General features: G+C 39.4%; 2 protein-coding genes across 3 annotated transcripts in view; one reads left to right on the top strand and one right to left on the bottom strand.

Annotated features, from left to right (window-relative positions):
• Positions 1-3,138: 3,138 nt before the first annotated feature.
• On the bottom strand, positions 3,139-4,416 carry LOC137287748 (neuronal acetylcholine receptor subunit beta-3-like). Its single transcript, XM_067820138.1, has one exon. The coding sequence runs from the start codon at positions 4,414-4,416 to the stop codon at positions 3,139-3,141; it is 1,278 nt and encodes a 425-aa protein (XP_067676239.1).
• Positions 4,417-8,927: 4,511 nt separating this feature from the next.
• LOC137287319 (coatomer subunit beta-like) overlaps positions 8,928-11,235 on the top strand; it is a 29,181-nt gene continuing 26,873 nt past the window's right edge. Inside the window, exon 1 of one of the 2 annotated variants that reach the window (XM_067819560.1) lies at positions 8,928-9,040. The gene's annotated coding sequence lies outside the window, so the exon portion shown is untranslated. The remainder of the gene's footprint in view (positions 9,041-11,235) is intronic. The other variant, XM_067819559.1, reaches the window with a different exon arrangement.

The raw sequence follows: 11,235 nt of genomic DNA, 5'->3' as shown, positions 1-11,235 counted from the left end.
ATATCGAGGGTATGTAGGTGTTATAAAGGGCACGTTAGTGTCGTGGATATAAGAGTACCGTAGGTGTGGATGTAAAAGATAATGTAGATGTTGTGGATATAAAGGGTACCTTAGGTATTATAAAGGGTACGTAGGTGCCATGGATGTAAGGAATAACACAGGTGTCCAGGACATAAAGGATACCTTAGGCGTTATAAATGGTACTTTAGTGTCTTGGATATAAAGGATATTGTAGGTGATGTGGATTTAAAGGGTACCTTAGGCGCCATGGACATAAAGGGTACCTCAGGTGATGTGGATACAAATGATATGTATGTGTCATATAAATGGTATCTTTTGTGTCATAAATGAAGGAAAATATATGTGTCCTGGACATAAAGGGTACCTTAGGTATCGTGGATATAAAGGATAATATATGTGTCCTGGACATAAAGGGTACCTTAGGTGTCGTGGATATAAAGGATAATATATGTGTCCTGGACATAAAGGGTACCTTAGGTATCGTGGATATTAACGGTACCTTAGGTGGCGTGGTTATAAATAATACTTTGTGTGTCGTGGGTATAAATGGTACCTTAGGTGCTGTGGATGTAGGTGTCTTGGATATAAATGGTACTTTGTGCATCGTGGATATATATGGTACCGTAGGTGTCGTGGAGATAGATGGTACCTTAGGTGTTATTGATATAAATGGTACCTTGAGTTATGTATCTTAATGGTACCTTTTAAGTCGTGGATATAAATGGTACCTTGTGTGCTATGGATATAAGTGGAGTCGTGGAGATTGTGTCATATTACATACTTATGGAGACAGTTATGGGTATAATTAATTGCATCTGTGGTTGATATAAAATGACCATGGACCACATGACCATCTCTCTCTCTCTCTCTCTCTCTCTCACACACACACACACACACACACACACACACACGCGCGCGCGCAAATGATATCACAATCAAAAAGTAAAAAACAGAAATAATAGATCGATTTATTCAATAACCCAAGGTAGCATAATAACAATATGGAGTTTACATCAAGAGGTATGCGCACAGTATGATACAAACATCGCAGCTAACTAGCCAAGAGGAAGCTATACTGCATCATGTCAAAGTTTAGGTGTTTTGTTTCTTGTTTGTTTGTATGGGGTGTTTTTGCTATTACCAAATGATAATTTCATGAAACGTTTCTATTTTCCACACGGTCAAAACGTCCCATGTCCAGTTTAATTGGCACTAAAAAGACATGAACGCGACATTCCAGTGTGTGAATGACAGAGAAATGCTTTAGGGATGAATGATAAACAGAAACAATGAAGAGTAAAAATATGCTAAAACTCTCCAGCTACATCCTACAATACGTAAGTCGAAACCGCAAAACTAGTAAACTATGCATGAATGTAAAGGCTAAAATGTTTTGCAAAACTGTGTGACTCGACAGTCAGGAGTACTGTTTTGTAACTTAAACATTGATGATACGACATTGAATGTGCGATCTAAGACACGTGGTTAAATATATTCAACATAAGGCACTCATTGTGGCATGCTTGCGAAAAAAGATATCTTTGTACTCTAAACACAGAACTAAGATGTATAACGTATCGATACAATTTGTAATAAAGTCATGTTAAACACAATTTAATCAAAACACAAATGTCATCATCAGTTTGTGTATGTGCGCAATTACGACATTACTACCTGAAATTAAGTGTCAAATTATGAACAAGGTATGCTTGTATTACCTAACAAAAAAATTACAAACTAGTGTAAATGTAGCCAGTCACTTCATTCAACTGTTCTAAACTGTTTGCCAAATAGTCCATATTGTTTAAAGGAATGATTTACACATGTACTGATGTATTGTAAAACAAATTCGCAAAAAGATTATTGTCATGGGTTTAATAAACGATCAAAATTTGGCGAATTTGTTCTTAATAAAACCTTACCACCAAAACACAGCTGTTCGTATGCACAATATTTGAAGATACTTTCCAGCAAGTTGATGCTTGTTCCTTGTGCAATTCATTTGCATGAGGTTTGCAGTTGGTTCCCGTACGTTTTGGGGAGAAATCTGTTTTCAAAAAACTCCATTTTCGATGTAACCATAATTATGTATATACATAACATACAGTGAGCGCTTTAAGTGAGTGTAAACTTTTGATGGGTAGTATATAACATAAGCATGTTTAACTTTCATACAAAAAAGCTTCACATGTATATGAAAGTGGATTTAACTACAGTCAAACCCCGTTGTGTCGAACTCGTCGGGTCCAAGGGGAAAGTATATACGTTGATGCCATTACTATGAAACTCCTCTCCTCTGGAAAGTGCTACGATACAATGTTTCCTGTGTCCCTTAAACGACATGTAACTTGGCCCGAATTTTGTATTGGCATTGTTTGTGGTACTGACAGCAGTTGCAAATCCGAAAATGTAATTTGAAATATTTTCTGTTGCAATAGCCTTTCAGCACCTTCCACCTTCCCCGGTCTAAACCTTCCCAGGAATTTCACATACATGTAATTAGTCCCACATCTACCAGTCCGCAAGTCTGACGCCCTAACTGCCAATGTTCAGACAGATAGATCCACATCACTACGACAACCCACAAATATCCTGTCAGAATTGGTCTTCAGCAACCCATGCTTGTCGTAAGGTCGACTAACGGGATCGGAGGGTCATGCTCCTGACTTGGTTGACACATGTCAATGTACCCTTATTGCGTAGATAGACGCTCATGCTGTTGAGCACTGGACGCGATTATTTACTGACCACCGCCATATAGATGGAATATCGCCAATCAGCAACACGTCACTGAAACATTTCACAATGGATAGCTGGTATGAAATTATGTTACACGTATGCGTACATGTTACACATGTGTGTACAAAGCATGCTGCGTTTGTGCGAGCGTCATAAGTGATGGCTTACAACAGACAGTCCTGTCAGCAACAGTCAGTATATAACACACGAGTAATCCTCCCATAGAGGGTCAAGGTCTATCAGTTTTCAGTGAAAACGAGCACAATCCAAGAGAACTCTCAGTTTTGTAAAAATCACGTGGCTTTGGTGTAATTGCTCTCAACAGTTGAACCAGTGAACATTACTTTCCTCCTTATTCGCGAAACCTAAACATCACTCTCAGTTCTTAAAAGTTGATTTGACATTGTCGAAGTTGATCATTGGCGTGATGTAGCTCATGACACCGATCATACTCAGGATGACGATGATCAAGAACAGCCAGAAGAAGAGCATGTCGAAAGCTCTACTCACCCTCTTCCAGTTCATCTCAATCCTCTCCGGAATACGTCTGACCGGAAGTGGTCTCTTGGTCCCAAATTCCATCTCTCTCCCATTATGGGAGCACGGTTCATCTGCAGGAGAAACTTCAACGGTGGATGAGCTGGACGGTCTCTTTTTGCAGCATCTACAGAGGAAGATCTTCTCCATGTTCTCCACTACAGACGCCAGGGTTGGTGAGATGCCGTGGCGGAAGTCCTCGCGGGCGTAGATGGTGGCGGAAAGGATGCTGAGGAGGATGTAGATGATGCAGAACACCTCAAGGACAAGGAAGTAGTTGCCAATGGTGGAGGATGTGTTCCAACTTTGAGGCAACGTCTCCGCGGAATAGCTCATGAAAATGGCGTATGCCAGAAGGACCAAGATGCCAAACTGGATCTTCTCTCCGCTCTGGGAGGGGATGAGGAAGACGAAGACATTCAGGAGAGCGATTGCAAAGATGGGGGCCACGACATTTGTGATGTAGGTGCGGGGCAGACGTCTCAAGGTGAAAGTCAGTCTCACGAAGGGGTAGGATTTAGTATTGTTGATTCTCTCGGCCTTCTGATCTACAAGTTGCCAAAGATTATTCTCCACAAATTCGTCCATATTAAATTTCATACCACTTGAGAGCAGGAGATCTACCTCCGTTGGTGTTGAACGCCACAGGGTCAAGTCTATGTTGCAAACATGGGTGTCAAATGGGAACTTCGAGACGTCCATTTCACAAACAGTCTGGAACACGTCGCCGGGGTACCACAACACTTCCCCGTTTGCCGTTACCGTGGTGTACATGAAGTCGGCACGGAATGGCGTCGCTTTCTCAATGGAGTTTTTCACGGCAAGGGTCGGACGCCATATTTTGTTGGGATTTGGATAGAGGCTGCTTACACCGCTGTAATTACCTGCAGGCCAGTTCAGGAACTCATCAAGCCAGGTGACACCAAGATACCCGGATGAAGACATCGTCTGCGTGACGTCATCGAGGGAGATGGACGACAGTGAAAAGAAAATGATTGATACCTTTGTTGGGAGGTTGCTGTTTAGAGCAGGGCGTAGCCAGGGGTTGTTGACGTCAATCACTTCGTTGTACAGACGTCGAAGGTCGTCCACATAGGCAGCGTTGACAGACTGTATCATGAAAATACTGAGAAAGATAACTACGCGCATTTTAACAATCCAGATTAACACCGTTCACCACGACACAACTGACAATGATCGTCCCTGTTATTCTTGTAGAAGTACCAAGAACCAGGTCAGTAAGATACTGGCGCGAACAATGCCCAATGTCTTCGGACGGTTTCCCTCGATCAAAGTAGTGATGACTTTGATGTCGAAACGTTGTTGCTTAATAAATCTTGGTTAAAACCACACAAATCCCTACACAGCTTGTCATATCCAATCGAAGAACAGTTTGTATAGCCAAACACCCGTACGTCATATATATATATGGTTTGAAACCAAGGATACGAAACAAATAGACTGACATGTCCTATGGTAACGTAGCCTGGGGCGGATGGGAGAGCTCTCGGTGATAAGTATGAAGACTGGGAAATCGTTACAAACATGCCGATTCTTGAAACCGGGTATTTACCCAGACAGCGGAGGATGTGTGCATAATTTATTATACATTTTCTCCTTCGCACATAGTACAAAGATACTTCATGTGAGTCAAAATGAGAAAGTATTTACACAGTTTTGTTTCTTTTCGCGTGATTATGCGTTGCCATGGTACCGATTGATTCTGAAAAGTTTACTGTCATCTTTTTCTTGCTATGTGTTTGCTCTGGGTTGGTGTTAGTACCATGTTCGCAGGGAACGGGGTGAGGGTAGAACAAGTGTTTGACAAACGAAAACGGGGTGTGTCAAAGACATGGCCAACAGACGCCCTATTGAAATATTGACAGCAGTGCACTTCGAGGGTACATCCGTTGTCGGCAACGCGTTTGGTTTTAAGTTTCAAATTGTAAATAGAAGCTTAAGCATATACACTCTTCTTCATTGGAAATCGATGTCTTGACCTGTCTCTAGTGATGGTGGAGGTGTCAATCTAACCTTTTGCTGAGAGGAAAAGGATCCAAAACGTTAGCGTTTGTTTGGGTTGCTGATTGATTTAGCTCTGGTATATTCCAGCTATAGGGAGGCGGTTCGTAAATCATCGAGTCCGGCGCAGACATTTCAGTGATCAACAGCAAGAGCATGGGTCTACGCAAATGTGATTGCGATGATATGAGTCAGCCAAGTCAGCGATTCTGATCACCGGATCTCATTCGTCGTCTCTTATGAGTGAGTGAGTGAGTGAGTGAGTGAGTGAGTGAGTGAGTGAGTGAGTGAGTTTGGTTTTACTCTGCTGTTATAAGTATTCCAGCAACATCACGGCTGGAGTTGCCTCTTCAGACAAACATGGGTTGCTGAAAACCAATTCTAACCTATGTCTTTTACGGGTTGGACGTTAGAATATCATGTGATTTGTAAAACTTAAGAACTTTTGAAGGTTGATTTGGTTTGTTGATTTCCATATTGGTTACTGTTGTTGTTTATTTAACAGATCATGGAAAACAATAACCGATTGTTCTCTTTGTAGGTTCGTATTTCGGATTCACTCCAGTTTCGGCAATGCATCAATTATTCATCAATGAATGTGCGAGTTTAGTTTTTTGTCGTTCTTGGCAATATTCCAGCATATCATAGTGTTAGAGCGTTCGCTCGTCAAACCGAAGACGGATTCCCACATGGGTGCAACATGTGATGCCTATTTCTGGTGTCCCCAGCCGTGATGTTGTTGGAATATTGCCAAGAACGACAAAAAACTAAACTAAGGCGGCGTGAAACTTAACTCACTCACTCACCATTATATACAGTATCATTTCTATAACCACGTGCAACCCATTTGCGGTGTCCCCAGCTGTGATATTGCTGGAATATTTGCAAAGGCAAACTCACTCTAACACCATGTATAAATGTTTTAGTGTGAGATCGATCCATATCATAAACACAGCCACGCCAATGTTGACTGACTCTAACCTAGCACTAAACCTAACATCTAAGTGTTAAGAGGATCCTCCGGTTGTAATAGTCGATCAATATTATGACCGATTGTTTGCAAACTTCAGCTTTCGCTACATGCTTGATGAATGAGCGTTCAACATATTTCATTGTGTGTAAAACATGATACAGCATAAATTCTAGCATATAGAATCAGCATATCAGAATCGATAAACAGATCAGTTGATTTTATATGGTTATACACAATAGATTTCTCGAAGGACAGGTGTCTTGGCATGTATACACTCCCCAGTAGTGTAACTCATACATACATGCATGGGTGAAGCTCATTTCTGGTGTTGCTGGAATATTGCTAAAAGTGGCGTAAAACTAAACTCACTCACCCATATTTAGAATTGTACTGTCGCCGTTGTATGAAGTGTGTGTATGTATTGACATCTTGAGGAGTTAGGTTGCTTTGGTTTGTTTTCTGGGGTTTGGAATAACAACAGCGGGATAATTCAAATAAATTACGTACTAATCGTCTTTTTAAAGATGTTTTTTACACGCTGAACATTATATTGAAATGCTTCTACCTATAGCGTATTACCTTCTGTCAGTTTGGTTATGGCACATTTCTTTCTGACTATTTCTTGTCCAAACTCGACTGGGTGAGTGAGTGAGTTTAGTTTTTTTCTATTCCCGTCTGTGTCAGCAGTAGACAAAATGGTATTTTTATTTTGTTGATAATCAGTTTACACAAGTCACTTGCCGCACTCCATTATACATACTTTGTTTTTGAGAGCCGAAATATCTCGGCAGAATCGTTTATTCTGTTACAATTAATACTGTCAGCATTCATTTATCACCATGTTTGCTGTGTATATACATTGTTTGTATTAATGTAAGAACGCGTATGTTGTGTATGTGTGCGTCTGTGTGTTTGGGTTTTCGTATGTGTTGGTGTACACTTATTATCAATGTTTTGATATAACTGTGATAGTTATGTTTCATAGGCCATAGACCCGTGAAAGTGGACTAGGGTGGACTAGGTCTACAGCAACCCATGCTTGCTGTAAAAGGCGACTCAGCTTGTTGTAAGAAGCGACTAACGGGATTGGGTGGTCAGGCTCGCTGACTTGGTAGGCACATGTCATCAGTTCCCAATTGCGCAGATCGATGCTCATGTTGTTGGTCACTGGATTGTCTGGCCCTTCTCGATTATTTACAGACCGATGCCATATGGCTGCAATAATGCTGAGTGCGGCGTAAAACTAAACTCACTCATTCACTCATAGGCCATACGGAGGGATGCTGCTTCTTAAACCCGGGGAATAATACATTTTATTATAATTTAGCATTAACACAGCGATAACTTCATCTATGAGTATGCGCACGCGCGTGTGGGGGTGGGGTGGGTGGTGGCGGTCTTTAGTTAAAATATTTCTTAGATATATTCTATTTATATGAAATTTGGATCGGATGAGGCTAATCAATCAATACTTTCTTTGTACGGCATTTACAAGTGATGCACGTAAGGGCTAGAATTATTATTTGGATCTCAGCTTTTTAAAGGAACCCGATGAATTCTTTGTCACCCTTTAAAGTCATCTTTTTTATGATGAACACGGCATTTCGAAGTACATTTTATGTTTTTATTCAAGTAAAGGATTTTGACACTTTGACATACCGTTTATCCATTGACTGGGGTGGGACAGCGGTCTGAGCACCCTCGTTCATCCAGGCAGGGATACTCTACGACTCTGTATAGTGTCCCTGATCGAGGGTATGGATGTATTATGAACGTCGACTCTGCTTGGTGGAAAGAGAAAATACTATCCTTGTCCAAAGTGAACATGTAAAGAATGGATTCAAAATGCAAGTAAGACAGAGAATGTATTTAGCAAGTGTCATGTAGACACAGTATAGGAAATGCTGATTTTTAAAACTCCTTCAAGCTAATGTGTTATTTCAAGTTTAAAACGTTCGCTCGTCATGCCGAAATCTCGGTTCGTTTCCCCAAATTGTGTGAAGCCCATTTCTGCTGTCCACCGCCGTGATACTGCTGGATTGTTGCTAAAAGCGGCGTAAAATTAAAAGCTCTCACTCAAGGAGTGTATTATTGCAATCATGGCGGTTGAACAAATTCATGTTTAGAATATATCTTTCGGATTGCATTAAAATATTGCATATATATATATATATATATATATATATATATATATATATAGAGAGAGAGAGAGAGAGAGAGAGAGAGAGAGAGAGAGAGAGAGATAAATAGATAGATATTTCAGTGATACATTTCAGTATAATTAGCTGTAAAAGGTTTGTGTGGAATATATCCTGTACATATTTGTGAGATTAGGGAGCCTATATAGAGTTGTAGATTATCCCTGGTGAGACTAAGGTATATATCATTTACCACTAACGGGGCATGTGTTAAAAACCTAGTTCTCGATATAATCGTTATCAACTCAAGTTTTTCTGTGATGGAATGGGATTGAAGGTTGACACACGCCTATGTGTGTGAGTCTTTTATTCCATATAACAGCGAATGACTGTTCGTATTTTTTTTCTAATTAGATATTGTGCTTCAGGTTGTATCGGACATAGAGCAAAAAGGAAAGTCCATGTATAAGGCTGAATCATTCAAGGGAAGTAACTACACACGACCGGATGTAGGTGGCGTTAAATTTGAGCCGGCCACGTCCTTATTTGCGTGCATCAGAAGTGACTCTTTCACGTAGTGAGGTTATTACAGTCTTCATATTGTTAAGTCGTAAGTATATTTACTGTTATTTAACTTATCAGTGGTTTTACTTTTCTTGTGCAAGGCTGAGATGTGTTCGTGTTTTGCCAATAAATTAAAAGCAAGACTGGCAAATGTCATTCTGTTTATTCCTAATAGTCGTGTCACCACTGTTCAGGTTATGGTATTTCCCTTTAGTGTGTCAGTGAAAACTAAGACAAGACTTTCTTTTCTGGAACTTGATTTCATTGATTGACAGATAGGAAAGGAATAGAAAAAGACACTGTGTAGAATTCTCTATAGAAGCTCTGTCATGTGCCATTGGTGTACAGAATGTTGCCTCGCTCTTAAGAACAACTTACACGTTGAAGCATATGTGTTTATCATCATGATCATGTTTATGAATAAAATGATATTCTTTTGTCAATTTTAACAGGTTTAGTGGACGATTTGAAAAGTGTGCTATATGGGAGTTCTGCTCTTTACGAGCCACACATTTTCAGATTCCACTTATTGTTGCAGGAATATTTAAAACTGACAAATTCCATCCTCATTTGGACTTACGTATAGAATTTGCCCGTTTTAAAGCATGCAACCGTAAAAATCACACAAAATCAGTGCATTTTCATGATTATTGTTTGCAGTTTTGATAATTTATCCCTCCATATTATTTCACATATCCTACAAGGCTAAAATTGTATCAACTGTTGATGTCTGTCAATCTCAAACACATAAAAACCTGCCCATATACTTGAAAAGGAATCTATCAACTTGAGCTGTAGCACGTGAAATGCTTGAATGTACTTTCATGTGCTTTTGGCCATGAAGCCTTTATCACTGAATAGACTTCTTGTCGCTTTTTGTGTCATATGAAAAAAGTGTTTTTTGATGTGAATGTATAAATGTCTAATTTTTCATTCCTGTAATGGCTGTGAATTTATACATGATAGGCAGTGATAGATGAAGGCCCTCGAATCATGATTATAATTTGCAATTTTGGGATGTTTCATGTGTGTACATGTATGTGTAAATGCAGACATGGTATAGGTTACTGTAACAGTGATGATCATGAAAATACTTGATATTTCACATTAAAGTTGTATATGTATCTTCATTTTTATGTCCAGTATCAAGATACTATATACAACAACAAAATGTCGACATCAGGGGTAAGATAAAGAAAGCTGTATAGCCAATAGACACACCATTGCTCATGAATATGATACTAGCACCTTGGGCCTTGGTCTTCCTTCAGTATATAGAAGTAGAAGGATCATCCCTCGCACACATATGAAGCACCATGGATTTTTAGAATAATGTACACTTGATGAGATATTTAAGCTTTCTTAAAGTTTGATCACTTTTCTTACTTCATTTCTGTACCATGATGATTATCAACAATGTATGAAAAACTATGGTAGTCTAAATATTCATTTACCACAGTAGAGGTTAATTATTTTTTGTGCCAAACATAACCAGTGTACTCTTAACTTTGTGAAAAAATTGAACAGTCATGTATTTTGGGGCTTCTTTGAAACGTGGCATTTCAGCATAACTGTACTTGCTGTGAATATTCTCGTAACTGTATAATAAAATTATGGGAACTTTTCCACATTGATAAAGGTTATCTTGTACAAAATATGACATGTTTGCAATATTGAAGAATATTGTTACAAATGTTTAGCTGTTTCTTCCTTTAAACAATCACCCTGGAAAGAAATTGTAAAGCAGTACATATTTGCATTTTGTGATGACTGCATGAAATTCTGTTATCATCATGGCTACATATATATCCAATATACTAAGCATGTATATGATTCCTGAACAAAAGTAGACTGAGTATTCTAATGGTGCTACATATGTATAGAATGATATGAATGGTGGAATGGGTGATGGTGGTTGTGTGTTTTTGAATAATTCCCTTTTCAGCATGGGAATGATGTGAAGTGGTATTTCATGCCCGCAGGTCTGTGTTGATGTGTCAATGCCATGGACCTGGGTTTTCTGTTACCCTTGCCTGTCGTAACAGGCAACTAACAGGACTGGGTTATCAGACTGACTGACTTCATTGACACATTATCATCTACTGATTGTGTAGGTCTATGCTCATGCTAATGATTGTCTGGTCCAGACTCAATTATTTACAGACTGCTGTCATACAGCTGGAATATTGCTGAGTGCAGCATTAAGAATCAAACCAACCAACTGCTTGCTAAAACTTACAC

The sequence above is a fragment of the Haliotis asinina genome, chromosome 6 (genome assembly GCF_037392515.1).
Source record: "Haliotis asinina isolate JCU_RB_2024 chromosome 6, JCU_Hal_asi_v2, whole genome shotgun sequence".
In the NCBI taxonomy this organism is placed as follows: Eukaryota; Metazoa; Mollusca; class Gastropoda; order Lepetellida; family Haliotidae; genus Haliotis; species Haliotis asinina.
Note: the sequence above shows the minus strand (reverse complement) of the source record. Positions and strands in the feature narration are given on the sequence as shown.

Bases quoted from the DNA above. Each gene is read 5' to 3' on its own strand.
- LOC137287748 (XM_067820138.1), bottom strand. From the start codon at position 4,416: ATGATACAGTCTGTCAACGCTGCCTATGTGGACGACCTTCGACGTCTG.